Below are 21,266 nucleotides of genomic sequence, written 5' to 3' on the forward strand. Positions count from 1 at the left end.
CACGATCTTAAGGAACTTACAGTCCAGTTGCAGGAACGCAATCCAAAAGTGAACCGGTCACCACTTGAGTCACCACAAGCAGGACTGGAACAGAACAAGGGGGAAGAGTCGAGTCAGGAAGCAAAGAGAGGACTTGGGATTGGTAAAGTGACCTTCCAGGCTAGCCCTTGTGTGACAGGTGGTGGGGATGCCAACTGGGAAGACTCATGACAAATCCTGCCATCAGAATATGCCTTGATTTTACAGCTTTCTCAGGAGTCATTTCTCCAAGAAATTCGGAAAACACTCTCTCTGAATCCCTCATAGCCAAACCTTCTGTAGTTCATGCCTCATTAAAAATTCAGGATATGCCCAGTTTGTTCCACCAGCCTTCCCAGGTAAGAGGAAGCCCAACACATGAAAAAAGTGATGCAGTCCCATGGGAGTGACAAGGCTGGAACCAAGCTTCCTACTGCAGGCCCTCAGTAGCTAAGATGCTAAAGGACTTTGGCTCCCCAGCCGCCTCTGTGCCAGCTGCCAGAGTCGTGTTTGCTCCGCAGAGACCTGGAAGCTGCCAGACTTGGCCACAAGTGTTTATGCTGCTCTGTTGGCCTTGGCTCTGGTTCCTTGCCTGCTTCTGCGCCTTCTCTAACTCAATAGCAACTCAAGGCACCTGGTCTCTGAGAGTTCTCTTGAAGGATCCCCTCCTCAAAAGATGCTTCTGAGCGCAAGCAATCTGTGAGCCTTAGTGAGGGTTAGGAAAAGCGTGAGAGGGACTTCCCTGGTGATCCAGTGGTGAAGATTCTGCCTTCCACTGAAGGGGGCGTGGGTTCAGTCCCTGATAGGGGACCTTGCGTGCCACATACCATGGTCAAAAACAAGCAAACACCTGCAAGATGGTCAGCCCCAAGCTGCAGATTCAATATGCAGATATAAGCTCATAAGGGCAAAGATTTTCATCAGTTTTTTCACCAATGTGTATATTTATGTATATATTTATAGTGCCTAAGCTAATCGCCACTGCTTAACTAGAGCTTACTATGTACCAAGACAGGTTTCAACATTCAATATCAATTCAATCATTTACAATCCTCACAAGAACTATTATGATCCCCATTTTACAGATTAAGAAACTGAGGGACAGAGAAGTAACTTGTGCAAGATCACATAGCTAGTGACAGAATTGGTGCACTACCAAAGAAGAAAACAAAACACCACCTTACACGTAGTAGGCACTCCATAAGTAAATGGGTGATTGAATCCATAAATGGAACCGTGCAGTGTTCCTCCTCATGTGGCAAATCTGCTCTGCTGTTCCACCAGCACCCCCATCCATCACTGGTGCCTCACCTCAGGAGGCTCTCAGGATAATCAACGCCTATGTGCTTTCTCAACAGTCTTCCCTCTCCCCCTCCCTCCCTCTCAGCATTCTTTCCTCCCGTCCTTTCCTCTGGGGGATGTTGGAAGGGAAGTGCAACTTTCTGCGGTGGGTACAAATGGGCAGCCAATCCTGCTCTTCAGTCATTCTTTCCTCTGGACATTCAAGTGGGCCACCAGTGTTTCCTGAGCACATACAACACCAGGGACTAGAGACGCCACCGGTACTCATGAAACAGGTTCTCTTTGCTCAGTAAATGAACAGTGGGACAGGAGGTCTGGGCAAGGAAGAGAGACAGCCGATATATCAGAGTGATCCAGGAGCAGATGAATGGAAGGCAGATGGAGATGAGTGCTGAAGAAGGGGGCATCTAAGGACTTGACACTGAAAACTGCTTCATGGAAGAGGCAGTATTTTGGCTCAACTATTAAAGATGAAAAGGATTTCAAGATTCTCAGTGAGAAGTGCATTCTGAGCCCCCAAGGCTGTTGGAATTGTAAATTGGAGATGGAGGGTCCCACCTTCCACTGAGGGCAGGGGTGGGGTGGGGAGAGACTAGACTTTGTGGACCATGCTTGTCAGCCAGGGAAGGGAGGCCCAGGGTCTGCTCTGAGTTCTGGAACAGAAGGACCTGTTCAGTGTTGGCCAGAACTCCCTCCTCTACAGGGATGACGACTCCTCTTGAGCTTCCAAGTCATACCTGAGGGAGGTACAGGCTGGTGTTCTTGGTCCTGTCACATCACAGGGACCCATAGAGTGATCTTCCCCAAAGGAGCCTCCCTCATCCTTTCTTTTATGCCTCCTTTCCTGCTCTCTCCCCTCTGTCCACACAATCTCATTTCCAGTTCCTGTCTATACTGTCATCTTACCTGCAGCCACCTTTGCATCTAAATTGGGCCCCAGTGCCTCGCCAGGGTAGTGGTGAAATCTGATCTCTGGGCCCATTCTGCCATTGCCCTCGTGGGCTTGCCATCAAGCAGGCAAACAGCGAGGCTCTGGTAAATTCCCACTGTGTGCCAGGCCTTGGGGAGGGAAGACATTCCCCACCCCTCTGTCCATGCCCGGTGCCTTGGCTTCACCATTTGGGAAATGAAAGGGTTGGATTCTGTGATCTTGCAATTTCCTTCCAGCTGCAACCTTCCAGGGGAGTATCTGAATGCCCTTTTGAAGCTCTGAGTTCTGTAGGAAAATGATTAACATAAAAATGTTTCCAGGTTGGTGCACTGGCTTCTGTCAGGGCCTCACTGTTTGACAACCACTGTGCAGACTTAAGTGATATTTACACACAAAAATGTTTTACTGTAGGACACCATCATTGCCCCTGATGTCAGGAGCCAAAGATAACACCCCATTACAGGCCTTCCCTGTTAGATGAAGAAAGAAAGATTCATTCACTCATTCAGCTAAGCCCAACTGTGTACACAAATCTTTAGTAGGTGCTATAAAAAATATACCTGATCTCACCAAGGGCTCAGACAACACAAAGTCATCTGATATGGGGAGGAAGGGACTAGTCCTCTAAGAGCGTCCACCTTCCACTTCCACCTCCTTCTCAGGGTGAGAGGGCACCAAGGGGGCAGATGCTTGTGTGCAAGAGCTTTAAGAGTCCCACGGGCAGAAACTGATTCTTGAGAATGAGAGGAAGCGACCTTCCGTGGTTTCTGCCCGGGGATCCTAATTCCCTACCCACTCCACTCTGTACTCACTGCTCGTTTCCTTTCCCTTACCTGTGGAAGCCCTCCAAACACCTGAAGACAGAGCTCCTCCTGGCCACCTCTGCCATGGGTGCCATGGCCTGTTCCTGCAGCCGTGCCTCAGGTGACACCTGTGTGCAAGGCACACCACCCACCGCACTGACTCTCTGCTCTCATTCCTTTGAGGTGGCTTCATGCATTTCATCCTGGGAATCCTTCTCGTGCAGCAGATCACAAAGCTGTCTGCGGAACAAAGAGATGCCTTGGCTCTTAGAAAAGAACTTCCACTCTCAAAGAACAGACAATTCTTCAACCGACCTTTATTCACATATCCTGGAAAGCCAACCAGACATGCCTTTAGTCCCACCCACATCTCCTTCTGACATTGACCGATGGGGAAGTGAAGTGACTTGCTCAGGGGCACATAGGAGTCCCACACAGAGTTACATGTGGTCCCCAGTTCTCTTTGCCTCCCCCAGCCCAGTTATCAGTCTCTTGTACCACCTCAGGAGCTGAAACTCCAATACTTTGGCCACCTGATGCAAAGAACTGACTCATTTGAAAAGACCCTGATGCTGGGAAAGATTGAAGGCAGGAGGAGAAGGGGACAACAGAGGGTGAGATGGTTGGCTGGGATCACCAACTCAGTGGACATGCATTTGAGTAAACTCTGAGAGTTGGTGATGGACAGGGAGGCCTGGCGTGCTGCAGTCCATGAGGTCACAAACAGTTGGACACGACTGAGTGACTGAACTGAACTGTACCACATTAGGTCTTTGCAGTTTATCCAGTGACTACTACACCTGCTTGGTCATCAAATCCTCATAACAAACCATTTCCAGATGAAGTAAACGAAAGTCCGGAAAGGGACATTGACTTGTGTGTGGTCCCACAGCTAAGAAGTGAAAGAGGAACTCAGATTCAAGTCCAGGTCCTTGGCTTCAAGTCTAGTTCATTTTTTAAAATGTGTTATTAATTGGGGAAGGGTTGGGTAACTGCTTTACAATGTTGTGTTGGTTTCTGCCATATCAAATCTAGTTCTTTCCACTGTAACCCAGCTGTTTTCCCACTGGATCTTGTGTGTCTACCTTGTGAACATAGAGGTGAGATGTCACAGTGACCAATGTGGGGACAGACATTTGGTTCTAAAAATCCACCTGGGACAAGACAGAGAAGACCTGCAGAGAGACGATTTAAGGCCCTGTTGACAGCGAGATGACTGTGTTTTGGCAGTGAAATGTGGTCACCAGTAAGTGTTGGGAAGGTTAATGGGAGGCTACCATCCGCACAGGGGAGGCATGGTTAGGCTGACCTGTGTCATCTACAGGCTACTTATGGAGGCAAGAAAAAAATTGGGGACATCTTAGGAAGCACTGAGCTCCTTGTTTCTGGAAGGGAAAATACAGGCTGGAAGAGCACTTGGCTTTCCAGGTGGCACAGTGATAAGAATCCACCTGGGTTCAATCCCTGGGTGGGAAAGATCCCCTGGAGGAGGAAATGACAACCCACTTCAATAGCCTTGCCTGCAGAATCCCATGGACAGGGGAGCCTGGCAGCTACAGTCCATGGGGTCAAAGAGTTGGACATGACATAGTGACTGAGCTCTTGGCACTTGGCAGTCAGCAGTTCCAGAAGGATCGCTTTTGTGGTGGTGTGAGCCTCCATTGCCTCACACGTTCTCAGAGACAGTGTTTGCTCCAATTTGTCTCACGGGGCTCAGGGCCTTTTTGAGAGAGAAGATAGGAAGGGTAGCTGTCTTGGCCAGGCTCTGTGACAGGTGGAAGCCTGATGTGTCCAGACAAAGCAGGAGACTCCAGTGCCAAAGTGGCTCCTGGAAAGTGAGTGGCGGATTGCTGCTGGGCTGCCTTGTTGGTGTAGAACTTTCCAGGCGAAAGTTCTATTTTTGTCCTGCAGTGGGATCTCTGCCTGACCTGAAATCAGACGACTGAGCATGCAGCTTCTCCAAATCAGGATTTCCAAAGGAGGGGGTATTTTGTAATGCAAACTTCTACTTTCTTGGTTGACAAGGCTATGGACAGATCTGCTGGGATAGGCCTTTCCAGGAAGCTGGCTCTTCTCTCACCCCTTCTGGCTTCCTCAGGCCTGAAGTACTGGCTTGCCCACCACAAGGGGGTGCTGGAAATAATTCCTTGCAAGAAAACCTAGATTCCCTAGGGCTTTACAGAATGAGGTGCTCAGAGCACGGAGGGTGGGAGGCAGGGAGGCAGCATGGGGAGGCACTAAACTTGGTCCTTACACATTTCTAAGGACTCAGGGGAATTGTTTCAAGAATACGTCTTGTAAATTCTTATTCTTTGGGCTGTAGTATTCTCACGGCACAGTTTAGGGAGCAAAGATGCAGAAAGAGGGTGGGAGGGGTGAAGCCAGACAAGTGGGCCTTGCAAGATTTTCAGTGCAGCTCTGATTGCAGGCATCTGTTCAAGCCCCTGTGGTATGGCAGTAGAGAGATGAGAAAGCCACCAGTCATGTTCTCCTCTCCCCTACTAGAATAGAGCCTAGTGGGATGACTAGAAGTCCAAGGATACTAATAGGTGATAGAAGATGTCAACTGAAAAAAAAAGTGTGACTTAAAAGCTGCAAAGTTATGTTATTTTGGGGCCTTACTGAGAACTATAGCCTGGAAAACAGCCTCTCAGCTCACAGGAACTGTTCCAAAGAGGTGAGGGAGGAGCCAGGATAGGTAGGAATTTTTGCTGAAAAAAAAAAAAGTGTAGTTGAACATCAGAAGATTAGTGCTAATCACAAAAACCAGACCTCTCAAGTTAATACATTTAGTACTTTTCTATGTATGGGAAGTCTGGGCTCCTTGAAATTCTTCGTTAGATACACTTTTATCTAGGACCTGTATACTATTATTCTCCATCCTGATTTCCCCTCAGGGCACACGTTTGGGGTGGCCGTAGCGGCTGATGGCTTGATAGTAGGCAACAGTTTTTGTCTATAGCAAGATAGAAAACTATCATGTAGGCTGAAGGTGCCACAGGGAATACAGAAAGGAGAATTGGGACTTGGCAGGTGGCAGAAATGGGGGCAGCGTCACTTCAGGTGGGGACATGGAAGGATTCGATTTATGACTGAGTTGTTTTGGATGTCCTGTAAAGTGGTCCAAGGTGTGGGTGTAGGAGTAAGAGGGAGTTGGGGGGCATGAGAAGGGGAAATGAATGGGGAGAGGGAAGCACACTGGAGAGATGGATGTCCTGGGGCTATGTGGGGCTGGCCCTGACCTGAGAGCTAAAGGAGCCAGCAAAGGTTTTCATATAGAAATGTTTTTAATGGCTAAAGATGCCTCTTGCGAATCTCACAACTCAGGAATTTCTTTGAGGGTCTTGGAGCCAAATCCTTGCAACATAATTACCAGGGAAGATAACATCCTGCCCTTTGGCTGTCACATGACTCCAAATTGTTAAACCTAAGAATGGTATGGCTTGTATCCTAGCCCACTTAGCCCAACTGAGGTTTCTGTCTTTGCAGTCCCTAGGAGGTGCAGCCCACTCTGGTTTCCTGCTTATTCAATGACAATAAAATTTTCTTTTTCTACCTTTCTGGAAATGTTTCCTGGCCTGGAGGGAAGTTTGTTTTTAACCCAATTTCCCCAGCAATGTATACAAGCTCGCCTACACACGGATGCCCACACCTACAGCCCATAGACACGTACACACCTGCACATCCCTCAGCCTGCCCTCCTTGGAGGCAGAGTCTTCTCCCCAGCACCGTGCCTAGAATGGCTTAGCCAGGAAGGCCAAGGCCACACGTGGTCATCCATCTCCTTCTTCCTCTTTTATTGTGTATTTTCCACTGTGCCTAAATCACCAGCTCCTCGATGTCTTGCTTCTCCTGGGCTTCATTACCCACTTCTGCAGCACTTCTCCTTTCTCTAGTTTTTGTAACTTTTCCAACCAAATCACAGAAAAAGAACAAGTAAAAACAAAGAACACGAATCATTACCGTGTACCCCTGAAACTCAAATAATGTTCTATGTTCTATCCCTGGGTTGGGAAGATCCCCTGGAGAAGAGAACGGCTACTCACTCCAGTATTCTGGCCTGGAGAATTCCATGGACTGTATAGTCCATGGGTTGCAAAGAGTCGGATATGACTGAGCGACTTTCACTTTCATGTCAATTAAACCTCAGTAAAAGAAAAACAAAACGGAGAATAAGAAAATGAAACAAAAAAAGAAAAAGCAAAATCCTGAAACAAAACTTATAGCTCTTCTGCCTTGAGAAGCTGCCTAGAACTTTTGGTTTTTCCTTGGGTGTCTCTCACTCACTCATTCATCAGTTATGTATTAATTGTATTGGACGAATATTGGGAGTGCAGCTTGGGCTGGGTGTGCCAGCCTGGGGTAACAAGAGACCCCGGAGTCCCTACTTGACCACCTGGAATACACACTGCATCTGCCCCAGACTCCACTGGCTTCCAGGGGCAGTGGGTGGGGTTTTCTGGTGGATGGGGCTTCCCAGCCTTCCAGGGCCTGCCCTGGAAGGGCAGAAGCAGGCCTCCTGCGAGGTGCAGAAGGAGACTTCAGGCCAATCAGAGTTGGCAGAGCTGGGAAGGGAGCTGTGCCCCACCCATCCCTGCCTGTCCACCTGGTGCAGGAGTAGACCATGTAGCAACTCGACCCCGAAGTCTTGGCCCATGAGCTCCACCATGACTGTATTGCTGAACTTCAGTCTCAATGAGCCACAGCCTGGTGGTCTTGGTCTTAGCAGTTGCTTCTTCATTCAACCAATGAGTGCCTGCTTTCAGCCTGGCACTCATTGGGCACAACGTGTGTATATTGTGGGTTGTGACCCTGTCACATCAACTCTCAGGGTGCCATTGTCCAGTCCCCTTTCCCATAGCACAGCCTTTGGTGGCAAGCTCATCTGGAAAGCCCCGGGGCCAGAATTCTTCACTTGGCTTTGGCAATTGTGGTCCTGCCGCTCCTCATGGGCCGGGGTTCCTCTCCTAGTAACAAGCACACGATGTGCCAAGGATGCAGCTCCCTGGACTGACCTTGCACCACACTAGGTAGGCCGTGGGGCTGTTACACTGATCCCCACCGTTTACTTCCATTTTGCCAGAATGTCCACAAGCTGTGCTTAGTGCAATGTAGGTCTCAACTCCTGGGCTCCAAATCCTGTGGGGTCATGTGGGTGAAAAGGATCCTCAGCCACAAACTCCAAGCATTTCTTGACTGCAGGAGCAGGTCCCTGCACTAGCTCTGGATCTGAGCTTAGCCCTCCAGCAGTAGACCTGGAAGAAGTTGCCCGAGGTACGTTTTAGGGAAATGGAATGAGAGTAGGGGACAAGGGGTGCTGTGAGACCTTTACTCAACTCCACAATTTTCCTTAGCCTCAGTTTTTCCACCTATGACATGGGAATATAAATTGCAGGGATCAGTGAATACACACAGCAAAAGGAACCACTGGACTCTTGCTTAGGGCAATGGTGGTGGCAGAAGTAGAGTGAGATGAAATAATAGAAAGAGGCAGGATTCAAGAAAAAATGCTCATTCTTGAGTAAAACTTGCATTTCATTAATAAATGTTTGTTAAATCAGTTCAGTTCAGTTGCTCAGTCGTGTCTGATCCCTTGCGACCCCATGGACTGCAGCACGCCAGGCTTCCCTGTCCATCACCAACTCCCGGAGCTTGCTCAAACTTATGATGTCGGTGATGCCATCCAACCATCTCTTTCTCTGTCGTCCCCTTCTCCTCCTACCTTCAATCTTTCCCAGCCTCAGGCTCTTTTCCAGTGAGTCAGTTCTTTGCATCAGGTGGCCAAAGTATTGGAGCTTCAGCGTCAGCACTGGTCCCTCCAATGAATATTCATTTGTTAAATAAATTAGTTAATTCTCTATTGCCAGAGACAGCAACAAATAAACAAAACAACAACAACAAACTCGTGCGTTTCATTGCACAGGGTGTCCTGACAGAGGAGATTGTTACTAAAAGAACTCCCCAAAACCCCTTATTTATATATTTTTTTCACCAGGGGGCATATTTCACCAATTTGTATTTTTAAGAAAATACAAATTGTATCCACATTATAAAGAAGCCAGAGTTACTCTCTCTCTCTCTTTAAGCATGAGTTTTGTTGATTGTGTGGTAGAGCTTATTTCTATTTCCTTCACGGCTTAGTTTTTAAAACGCCACTCTCTGCAAGGACCACTTCAGAAAGTATCAGTTGGTGTTTCAAGTATGGCCATTTCTCTGCAACCCCAGTTCGGGCCACCCAAAGGGGGACTTGTTCGGGGAGGGGAGCGTTATAGTTTTGAGTCAGTAAAGCAAACTGGAGGTTGTTGTCAAATTGGACTTTTTGTGTACACTTTCCATGTCACTGGTTTTATACTACAGAATATAAAACAATACCGTGTAAAAAATATTATTACACTGAAGAATTAGGAACTTATGAATTCTCTAATCCCATCACTGATACAGTGAATTTGGAGTAAGTCATTTCCCAACTTCAGCTCTCACTTTTTTCAACTAAAATGAAAGGGCCTGACTGGGGCTCTTTCAGTTTGAGAATCATTTTCTGATTCTCAGAGGGAACAACGGAAGCTTTACTTACTGGTGCCTCTGTAATGACCATACCACTTGACATGCCATTTCATTCTCATGGCAACAGCTCTGTTTGGGCTCCGCTGCCCTCCAGCTCTTTAGCAGCTGCTGCAGGTAGGAGGTTTCAGTCCTTTCCTGAGTGGCCAGAGGGCTGGCTAATTTCTATCTTTCTCTTACAGTTTCTGAGTTTATGCTACAAGTTCTTTCTCCATCTACTGTGAGATGAGCTCACAGTAAATATTGGTAGAGTGTAAAAGTCAGCAAGAAAAAGAGGTACAGAGGTTTAGCTTATATAAAACACAAATATGCTAATAAGATTAGCCAGGCATTTTGTCCCACCTCAAATCGTATTTATGAATGGTTGTTGACTGAGTTATCACACAACTGCCCCAGAGGCTGCTAATGTGCCAGCCTGGGAGACAGGATTTGAGTGACGTTCCATTAGATAAATGTGTGACTTCTGACAAGTCCCTTCCAGACCAGTTTCCTCATCTGTACAAAGAGGAGCTTAGAATACCGTTATGGGCTGAATTGTGTGCCCCTTTCACCCCAAGTTTGTATGTTGAACTCCTAACCCCTCAGAATGTGACCTTACTTGGAAATAGGGTCAGTGTAATTTTTTAATTACAGTCATACTGGAGTCATACCTTAATTAGGTCATACCGGAGTAGATTGTTGTTGTTTAGTCGTTAAGTCATGTCTGACTCTTTACGATCCTATGGACTAAGGCCCTCCAGGCTCCTCTGGCCATGGGATTTCCAAGGCAAGAATACTGGAGTGCGTGGCCATTTCCTTCTTCAGTGGATCTTCCCAACCCAGAGATTGAACCTGAGTCTCCTGCATTGGCAGGTGGATTCTTTATCACTGAGCTGCCAAGGAAGTCCTGGCATTGGAGATATGCAAAGTTGAAAAGCAAATATCCCTCCCCCTTGCATTCATTCTAAGTTTTAAAAGATTTAGTTGGCTAAATATAGCATAGTTTATTTTAGTTTAGTAATAATTTGTGCATTTAATCATGAGTTAACTAGGATTACCTCATCAATGTGATATAATTAGTGCCAAAAATCAAAGGAAGGTGATGTTTTTAAGTAGCTGTTGATCTCTTATGGTGAGTAAATATGTTCAATTCATTAGGTTTTTAAAAATATTAAAAATTGTCAGGACCCCCTTTACTACATTATTTAAAATATAAATTTATTTATTTTAATTGGAGGCTAATTACTTTACAATATTGTATTGGTTTTGCCATACATCAACATGAATCTGCCATGGGTGTACACGTGTTCCCCATCCTGAACCCCCCTCCTGCCTCCCTCCCCATACCATCCCTCTGGGTCATCCCAATGCACCAGCCCCGAGCATCCTGTATTATGCATCAAACCTGGACTGGCGAGTCATTTCACATATGATATTATACATGTTTCAATGCCATTCTCCCAAATCATCCCACCCTCTCCCTCTCCCACAGAGTCCAAAAGACTGTTCTATACATCTGTGTCTCTTTTACTGTCTCACATACAGGGTTATCATTACCATCTTTCTAAATTCCATATATATGCGTTAGTATACTGTATTGGTGTTTTTCTTTCTGGCTTACTTCTCTCTGTATAATAGGCTCCAGTTTCATCCACCTCATTAGAACTGATTCAAAGGTATTCTTTTTAATGGCTGAGTAATACTCCATTGTGTATATGTACCACAGCTTTCTTATCCATTCGTCTGCTGATGGACATCTAGGTTGCTTCCATATCCTGGCTATTATAAACAGTGCTGCGATGAACATTGGGGTACACATGTCTCTTTCCATTCTGGTTTCCTCGGTGTGTATGCCCAGCAGTGGGATTGCTGGGTCGTATGGCAGTTCTATTTCGAGTATTTTAAGGAATCTCCACACTGTTCTCCATAGTGGCTGTACTAGTTTGCATTCCCACCAACAGTGTAAGAGGGTTCCCTTTTTTCCACACCCTCTCCAGCATTTATCGCTTGTAGACTTTTGGATCTCAGCCATTCTGACTGGTGTGAAATGGTACCTCATTGTGGTTTTGATTTGCATTTCTCTGATAATGAGGGATGTTGAGCATCTTTTCACATGTTTGTTAGCCATCTGTATGTCTTTTTTGGAGAAATGTCTATTTAGTTCTTTGACCCATTTTTTGATTGGGTCATTTATTTTTCTGGAGTTGAGCTGTAGGAGTTGCTTGTATATTTTTGAGATTAATTCTTTGTCAGTTGCTTCATTTGCTATTATTTTCTCCCACTCTGAAGGCTGTCTTTTCACCTTGGTTATAGTTTCCTTTGTTGTGCAGAAGCTTTTAATTTTAATTAGGTCCCATTTGTTTATTTTTGCTTTTATTTTCAATATTCTGGGAGGTGGGTCATAGAGGATCCTGCTGTGCTTTATGTCGGAGAGTGCCCCCTTTACTATATTTTGGATCCCTAAGGTTTCAGGAACCTCGTCCCAAGGTGATTAGCTAGAGCAAGGGTCCTCACACTTTCCCTGGCAAGGGACAGATAGTAAATACATTAGGCTTTGTGGCCCAGTCTCTGTCACAAATAACTACACAATGCTGACATTGTAACATGAAAGCCGCCATAGGCAATACAAAAGAATGAGCATGGCTGAGTTCCAATAAAATTTTATTAATGGACACCGAAATCTGAATTTCATATAATCTTAACGTGTAGTGAAATACTACTCTTTTGATTTTTTTAACCATCTGAAAGTGGAGAACCCATTCTTAACGCACACCTTGTAGAAAAACAGGTGGCAGACATGCTATAGGTATTTGGCAGACTGGCCACAGTTTGCCAACCCACAAGCTAGAGTCTCTCTAATACTACTGTAGTTCTGGCTTTAGGCGGTTCTTACAACCCCAAGGGTCTAGATGAGGCCCAGAGAGTGATTACAATTTTAGTACTTAGAACACAAACCCCGGGCTTCCTGCTTTCCAGTCCATGGCCCCTAACGCGGCTCTAAGCTGTTGGTTTAGTCATGATTTCAGATGCGGTCTTTGTATCCATTCGGTGCAGAAAATAGATATGTGGTCAGTGGCCTTTTCCAGGCGTTGACCATGTAAGGGCTGTCCTCTTATTAGCAGCCAGCGGCAACCTAATTTTGTCAAGCCTGACCCTAGGCTCATGCACCCTTTTCGTTTATACTTCTCTCCAGTTGTTCAGCCCTGGAGGCCCATCTGTCCCTTACTATTTGAGTCCTGTTGTCTCATTGGCAGCTTTCTGAGCAGCTGCAAAATGTTTTTAACTTTAGGTGGAAGTTAGGATCACCAGCGTCTGGCCTGGAACAGTCACTCTCAGCAAGAGCTCTTTCAGCTCTGACATTCCCTAGCTTGACAGACTCGGGTGAGTGCTAAACTAACTCCTCCCAGCTTCCCAAGGCTGGACTTTCACTGCGGGCAATAATTAATGAGGCGTTTACTCAAGGGCTGGGGAATAATGTGCACTGCTTTTTTGTGTTGTTGTCGTCGGAAACTGCTTGGTTGCCTAGCACCCCAGTCGTCCTCCCGGTCGTCCTTCCTCGCAGATCATCTGTTCCAGCCGCCTCACAACCACAGATCGGCGGCAGGGGCCGGAACGGAGACGAGAGCTGCTCGCGCGCGCTCAGGGGGCGGCCGCAGCACCGCCCTCCCCGGAGGACAATGCTGCGAGGCAAGTCCCGGCTCAACGTGGAGTGGCTGGGCTACTCGCCCGGCCTGCTCCTGGAGCGCAGGCCGCTCCTGGCAGGGCGTACGCCCCGCAGCCCTGGCCGGTAAGTCACATGCAGGCTCCCAACCGCGCCTGCGCCCGCCGCCGCCGCCGCCGCCGCCGCCGCCGCCACCGGGCGTCACCTGGGCGCCGCGCCTGCGCGCTGCGGCCCACAGCCCGGCACTCGCCGGCACTTCCGGCGTGGCCCGCCTGGACCGGTCGCCCGCCTAGCCGTCCGAGCGCGACTGGGGAGCCCAGCCGGCGTCTGAGCGTCTGAGCTGCGGCCGTGGCGACGCCATGGAGCGCCTTGATAAAGCGGCGCTGAACGCGCTGCAGCCGTCCGACTTCAGGTAGTCCGGAGCGAGCCGGAGTCAGGCGGGGGCCTAGAGCACCAGGCGGGGGCCTAGAGCACCAGGCGGACTGGCCCGGGCCGGGGGCGGGGCGAGAGGGAAAGCCCGGGCCGACCGGTGGGTGGGCATGAGGTCAGGACCCTCGGGGCTGGGGTTGAGGGCTAGAGGAGGAGGGGGGAAGCAGGTTGGGCCCTGCATCGTCTGCACGCCGGGCCCCTACCCTTCCCTCGGGAGCGGAGCGAGGGACCCGGGGTCATGGTGGCTAGGTGGGCGGGTTCTTCAGCTCTTGTTTCTGGCCTAGCACTTCTTTCTCTGTTGTCTGTATTGCGATCTTGCTGTCTGCAGCCTTTCTCCCCACTGCAGGGTGAGCTCCCTGAGGACAGGAACCGGGCCTACTCCATCTCCGGGTTCCCTGCAGGGCCCACATTGTCAGGGCTTAATAAATGTTTGCTGCATGAGTGAACGAATGGAAGGGACAAAGGGCCGCCCCGGGTTTGAGTCTACTTCACTCAGGGAGTCAGCAGAATGGGGGCTGGTGGCTGAGTAGGAGGAACCTGAGGAAAGAGCAGGTGGTCCTTGTGGACTAGCCTGGCCCATTATACCTCTAGAGGTCAGAGGGTGGGAAGGATTTAGCTACCATTCAGTGTGTGTGCTCCAGGCCCAGCTTAGGTGCTTTGTTACATGCCTGTGTGTTAGTCATTCAGTCGTGTCTGACTCTTTGCAACCCATGGACTGTGGCCCGCCAGGCTCCTCTGTCCATGGGATTTTCCAGGCAAGAAGTACTGGAGTGGGTTGCCATTTCCTTTCTGTAGGAGATCTTCCCAACCCAAGGATCGAACCCACGTCTCCTGTGTCTCCTGCCTTGCAGGCAGGTTCTTTACCCGTTTTGTTAACATACATTATCAGAATTTTAAAAGTGCTTAGTTTGCTACTTGTTTAAAAACAATGAAGTTGACTCAGGATAAGTGGCTTGTGCAAGATCACAGGATTACCTCGCACAATTAGTAAGTGTTGAAAGCTAGCAGTTGTCCAAGCCCACGATCTTTGGAGCCCCCGTGATCTTTTTCACTCTCACAATGGCGATGTAGGTGGTTTTTTTTTTTAAATTACTGTTTATTAGTGAGGCCTCCAACAAATATTTATATTAAGTATACTTAAAATACAGCGTACGCCTCCTAGACTGATTTTAGTGTTTCTGCATGGAATTTGCAGTGAAATCTACTTGCATTATAGGCCTTGCCATAAAGGGGAACATGGTAAGCTTCATCTGCTTCATCTGCTTAGTGTTTCCTGCAGAAGTTTATCTGAAGTGGGTAAACTCTAGATGGTTCTCAGAGTGGGGGCACAATCCTCAATTATTTGTGTGAGGCTAGTTCTAACTCTAAATGTTCGAATTCTTCCTAAGAAGGCTCAGAGACACATAGGATAAATTAGTTGAATGACCTCAGTTGCTTTGTTTTGGAATACCTCACCAGGTTATACCCAAGCTGGCTTGTGCCAGCAGAACCACTGGCTGTAGTGGGCTGTGGCTGGAAGCCAAGGAGAAAATGTCATATAAACACTGGAGGAAGTTTGAAAACTAGTTTTCAAAAGTTTGTATCCTTAACTTTGTCCTTAGTCCTGTATTTGAGAGACTGAAAGTCAAATTTTGGGGGCTTAAGATAGAGAGGTAAGAAGGAATTGAAGACAAGCAGCAAGTTGTTGAGATATGCTCTATGTAGAATGTGTGGGCTTAGAAATGAACATGCAGAAAAGATTGTGTTTGGGTGGTGGGATCGTAAGTGATTTTGTGTGCTTTAAAACATGATATTATATTCTCTTTTCAGTAACAAACTTTTCTCAAAGTCAGGCCAGATAATTGATATTCAAGAGATAAAGAACAGATGAACTGGTTAACCTTCCCTTTCTCTAGATTCTCAAGCTTTGTTTCTTTATCAGATTAGATGATCTGAACTTTGCACACCAAAAACACAAACACTGTGAAGGCCAAGTTTTTTGGGGGGTCGGTCCACAAAAGAATTGGCCAAATACTGACTTCTTGTATGTATGTATGTATTTTTAAATTTTTTTACACAATTTTTAAAGGTTACACTCCATTTATAGTTACTGCAAAATTTTGGCTATATTCCCTGGCCTGTCTCCACAGTATTTTGTACCTCACACTCCCCTCCCCCGTATTGCCCCTCCCAACCCTCCCCACTGGTAATCACTAAGGTTGTTCTCTTTATCTGTGAATCTGCTTCTTTTTGTTACATTCCCTGGTTTGTTGTATTTTTTAGATTCCACATATAAGCGATATCATACAGTATTTGCCTTTCTCTGCCTGGCTTATTTCACTTAGTATAATGCCCTTTAAGTCTGTCCATGTTGCTGGAAATGGCACATTTATTCTTTTTTATGACTGAGTAGTATTCCATCGTATGTATTATGCATGTGTGTGTGTATTGCATCTCCTTTGTTCATCTGTTGATGGACACGTGGGTTGCTTCTGTATCTTGGCAATTGTAAATAATCCTGCTGTGAACACTAGAGTGCATGTATCTTTTCAAATTAGTGTTTTTTGTATTCTGTGGACATGATTTTTTTTGTATTTTTCTAGAACTACAGACACTCATTCTTGATGAAGATAAATTTTCTAAAAATTTTCTATTAGGAAACAGTGCAAGGAAGCTTAGGTATATTAGATGAGAATTGTATATCTCAGTGATCACTAAAGTGAGATGTATTAAAAGATGTTTCCTTGAAGTATGGAAAGAAAACAGATTTCTACATTAATTTTTTTAACCTTAACATTTTTAGTATCTGTTTTTCCTTGTTTTTGTATTTTAAAGACTCCATGACTAATATGTGTATATGCCTATATGGGGGTATGCGACTTCACTTTCACTTTTCACTTTCATGCATTGGAGAAGGAAATGGCAACCCACTCCAGTGTTCTTGCCTGGAGAATCCCAGGGACGGGGGAGCGTGGTGGGCTGCCGTCTGTGGGGTCGCACAGAGTCAGACACGACTGAAGCGACTTAGCAGCAGCAGCAGCTCAAAACTTTAATGATGGATCACACAGTCAAAAAAGTTTGTAGACCATTGGTGTAAACTTAAGATGTTCCCTTTCTTTCTGGGCTGCCAGAAGCCTCCCACCCTGTAATGGTATACACACAATTATAAGAATTCCTTTGCCTGGATTTTCTAGGGGTACAAAGCAATGTGTACCTCTGGGTACACATTGGACTGTCTGGGACACAAGCTGTTATGTTAGGTGCTATAATAACAGGCATGAAGTGTGTCCCAGAGCAGTGAATCGTTCCAGCTGGCATAATCAGGAAAGCTGCCTAGAGGAGAGGCAGCTTATTATTTTGAAAGGACCTTGATGGTTGGGCTGTATTCTTCATAGAGATGTAGATAAAAACTGGAACCTCTTGCTGAGGATTACCAGGAAAAATTAAGTTCAAGTGTTGACTATGAACATAAATTTAGACATGTGTTAAGGTTATAGAGGAGCAACACTTGCCACCCCAAAATGTCTCTTTGATGTGCAGATTACTTCAAACTGAAAACCGTCAAGGCCCCAGAGACTCAGGAAGAAGCTTTAAGCTTCCCCTTAATTGCCTGAAAAAATTTAGACAGAGGGCCTGTTCCTGGAAGAGAGCTGTCACCAGAGATATTTGCAAAGAATATGGGCTAGGTGTGGTGGGGTCGGGGGACAGGGCATAGAAACCAGAGACTGCTCTGGGTCCCATAGACTCTACATGGCCTAGGAAACACTTGTTGACCAAACATCTGCTTTTCCATCTCCATGTGTATTGTCTTCTTCCTGTTTGAAGTCCCAAACCCCTACCTACAGCATCATCTTTTGTCTTTACCTGAAGACAATATTTAAGGCGAGGGTTTTGGCCATTTGGCAAGTTACTCAGTTCTCCTGGGTCTCTTCCGTGTATACATGTTTTTAAACTTTGTTTGATTTTCTCCTGTTAATCTGTCTCGTGTCCGTTTAATTCTTAGACCAGCCACAAAGAACCTAGACAGTAGAGGAAAATTTCTTTATCCCTGACAAGGTAGTGTGAGAGTGGTTAGATTTAAGGGAAAAGGGACCTTTAATCTACAGGATAAAAGCCCATAGGATAAAAGCTTACTGCTTTTAAACATAATGGTTACGGTGATATGGATGAGGGGTGTGTGTGTGTGTGTGTGTGTGTGTGTGTGTGTGTGTGTCCAGGGTTGCTGGAAGCTTACTACAGCTTCACTGTCAGAAGTGTTATCATTTGTGATGATGCATGGGGCCAATGTTGACATATATCTACTTATTGAAAAGTGGCTAAAACAACATTAAGGAATATTTGAAAGTGGGAAAGTTACTTTATTATTGTGTATTAATCTGGAGTCCTTTTTCATGTGCACACCTTTTGAATATAATTGAAATAGTATACGTCTATACTGTTGGCAGAGTTTTTCTGGAAAGGACCAGATAGTAAATGTTTTAGATTTTGAGGGTCATGTGGTCTGGCACCACTACTAAGCTCTGTCTCTGTATCTCCCTGGAGTCTTAGGTGATGCATAAACAAGTGGGTGTGGCTGTATGCCAGTTACACTTTATTTACGGAAGTAGGCAAGGGGCCTTTCAGGGCTTATTTGGCAGACCGCTGATACACATAAAAGCAGTGTAATCTGCCTTGTTGATTTTTCACATAGATATTTACTGAATAATTGTCAAAATAAATTTTAATGGTTCCCTAGTGATAAGCATCATTTGTGAAATCATTTCTCCTTTATTGGACGCTTTTATGTTACCCATTGTTACTGTTTTAAGTAGCCATTTATCTAACTTGTTTTTCTTTAATAGTATGATTTTAGAAGCTTGATTACATTCTTCAGAATCATTTTATTGTATTCTGGAACAAAACTTTCCCATTGGAATATTTCCATTGATTTTAAAAGTCTATGAGCGATACAATGCACGAAACATAAAGTGTTTTGATATCAAACTTTTAATGCATCCATGCTGTGTGAAGACCATTTAAGTTGTACTCTCGCTACTTAATTACAAAGAAATTTGAGCAAAGTTTCCTTCAGCTGCATCCAAATTGCTCTGGGCTCCTTTGTCTTTGGAGAGTCTCATACCTTGTCTGTACTGTGTTCAGCTAGCCACTGATAGGATGCTTTGTGAAGGAACCTCATTAGTTGTTTTCTGTGTATCTTCTGCCTTGCTACCTCCATTGTGAATTCTGTAAATCGTGTATATTTGCATAGCACTTGGAAGATTCCAAACCACTTTTTGCACTTTACACTTCTTTTCACACTGGGTCTGCCACTGGATCTCTAGGCTATTCGAATTTTGAGTCCCTGGCACTGCTCTTCTTCTGGCCACTGTTTTCTAGGCAAGGGCAAGGTTCCCAGCATCTTTTCTGTGGGTATTTATAGCATTTATGAACACAAGAAGAGTTTGAAATGGCTTTGCAGGCTCTGATTTTCTCTTTGTTTACTTTTTTCCAGAAATGAAAGTTCATTAGCATCCACTCTGAAGACGCTCCTGTTCTTCACAGCTTTAATGATCACTGTACCTATTGGGTTATATTTCACAACTAAATCTTACGTTTTTGAAGGTAATCCTAGACATAAAACAAGACATTTTCACCCTTAACTATATATGAGATTCTATGCTCTCATGATCTCTTTATATCTGAAAACTGGATATTAATTTGACTTGCTTCTGTTTTCAAAAATCCCATTGCTCATAATGAATCTTCATGAAATGAATTTTTCATCACTCAGTTATTTGTTTGACATTGTATTGGTTTATGGTTTTCTGTGCGATAGCTTGCAGATCCTTTCTTTTAACAGCCCCTGGAGAGCGAGAGTTGGTTGACATGGGAGGAGGACTTTGGGGGAATGTACCCTTGCTGGCAGACATTGGAAGGAAGAGAAAATAAAGCCTTCTTTATTATGTCAGAGTCCTTAGATGAAGTGATTTATTGTGGTTGTCATTGAAAATAATGTTCTTCATGTGTAGAAGGTATTCACATCTTTACATGAATACTTGATTTATCACCACACAAAGTATTCCTTTTTAATTGTCTGACTAGTTCAATAAATATATAGCTAATAAAAATAATATGTTTTGATTTTTATATTTTTATATATTTTGGAATAAAATGGAAACTTTTTTCTCTTGATAGGCGCCTTTGGGATGTCCAATAGGGACAGCTATTTTTATGCTGCTATCGTTGCAGTGGTCGCCGTCCACGTGGTGCTGGCCCTCTTTGTTTATGTGGCCTGGAATGAAGGCTCACGGCAGTGGCGTGAAGGCAAACAGGATTAAAGTGAACATTACCTTTTGATAGTGTTAAATTGATTTTTTAAAATGGTAAATCGATCTGGGATATTGATGATTTCAATAAAGTTGTAAGAACTTGTTAAAATCAATCTTGAGGAGTCACATTTGTCCAGTGTAAACTTTGGTTCTTCTAAAACAATGCCTTGTATCATCAGTTTTAATTGTCTGAGTCTCTCATTTGCAAATGAGAATTTGGAAAAGCTAAATTGGTTATAAATAAGTATGTGAAATTAATTATGCATAATTCTGGGAAGAATTTGATTATCTTACAACAAAAAATGTTTTATAGCATTTTGTCTTTTAGTTGGCTTTGTTTTACGCTCTGGTTGTATTCAGATGTATATAGTGGAGCAAATCTAAATTTTATTTTTCACTGGAACACTTTTCCTGACTATCATGAAAATAGGAAGTCATTAGATTTTGGGTTGTAAATGCCTGTTGAAAATTGCTTAAATTGTGGACACTGGAATTAATCTGAGTGTCACTGAGAAATTTTGCATAAAGTAGTAGTAATCCCTAGTCAATAGAAATCTTTCATTACATTATTTCATGGGGAAACTAGGTTGAATCACAGCCATTCATGTAAAAGGACTGGGTTTATTAAAGAATGCAGATAGCAAAGCAGAGAGCTAGCTGCCTGGGCACCTGGCCTGCTCCCTAAAGGCCTCTTACAGGCCAGCCGCCTCCTTTCAGAGAAGCTCTTTAATGGTCTGCTTTGCTCTGTCACTCAACAAGGAACTTACACTTTAATTATGAGGTTGTGTAAACTCGGTTTTTCCTACTTTTAAATAATGTATATGAAAGAATTTACATTTAAATATGTTCATTTTTGCATACTTACAGAGTATAAACAATCACGAAAATCAATTATTTTTATCACCCAGGAAGTATTCTTGGAATTTTTAATCAGTGCTATTATGTCCCACATATATATAGATAATCCTTGAGGTCCTTTCTGATAGAAAAAGACCCTGTTTTTTAGTATCCTTGGTCTGTGTTCTTTTCAACCACTTGGTACTATTTGTGTGTAATCTAAAAACACGCAGGGAAAAATGCATCTTAAAACAGGAAGAAAATGTTAATTCCCTGTAGTGTGGCCACCTGGAGATAATCACTGTTTTGGTTTACATCCCTGTGCATTTCTGAATGCTAGTTTGATATACAGTAAAAGTTTGGTTTAAGTTCAGAATCGGCCAATTTTATCTGGTGTCTATTTGCATTTTTTCAGAGGAGTGATTATTGGATGTTTTCTTAAACAGCACATTCTACCT

General features: G+C 44.8%; 1 protein-coding gene across 2 annotated transcripts; it reads left to right on the forward strand.

Moving 5' to 3' along the window:
• The first annotated feature begins 12,789 nt into the window (after nucleotides 1–12,789).
• Nucleotides 12,790–20,084, forward strand: VMA21 (vacuolar ATPase assembly factor VMA21). Of its 2 annotated transcripts, XM_055563296.1 has the most exons (4): nucleotides 12,790–12,975; nucleotides 13,121–13,381; nucleotides 19,155–19,264; nucleotides 19,838–20,084. In XM_055563296.1, the coding sequence occupies exons 2-4, from the start codon at nucleotides 13,272–13,274 to the stop codon at nucleotides 19,978–19,980; spliced, it is 363 nt and encodes a 120-aa protein (XP_055419271.1). In that variant the 5' UTR covers nucleotides 12,790–12,975; nucleotides 13,121–13,271; the 3' UTR covers nucleotides 19,981–20,084. The 2 variants fall into 2 exon arrangements, with proteins under 2 accessions (XP_055419271.1, XP_055419272.1); XM_055563297.1 differs by lacking the exons at nucleotides 12,790–12,975; nucleotides 13,121–13,381 and adding an exon at nucleotides 13,462–13,667.
• Nucleotides 20,085–21,266: the final 1,182 nt, after the last annotated feature.

The sequence above is a fragment of the Bubalus kerabau genome, chromosome X (assembly GCF_029407905.1).
Source record: "Bubalus kerabau isolate K-KA32 ecotype Philippines breed swamp buffalo chromosome X, PCC_UOA_SB_1v2, whole genome shotgun sequence".
Lineage (NCBI taxonomy): Eukaryota > Metazoa > Chordata > Mammalia > Artiodactyla > Bovidae > Bubalus > Bubalus kerabau.

Excerpts from the sequence above, each read along its gene's own strand:
- VMA21 (XM_055563296.1), top strand. The coding sequence starts at position 13,272 with ATGCTGCGAGGCAAGTCCCGGCTCAACGTGGAGTGGCTGGGCTACTCG. Across the intron at positions 13,382-19,154 it reads ACGCCCCGCAGCCCTGGCCG|AAATGAAAGTTCATTAGCAT; the intron begins GTAAGTCACATG and ends ACTTTTTTCCAG. Across the intron at positions 19,265-19,837 it reads TAAATCTTACGTTTTTGAAG|GCGCCTTTGGGATGTCCAAT; the intron begins GTAATCCTAGAC and ends TTCTCTTGATAG.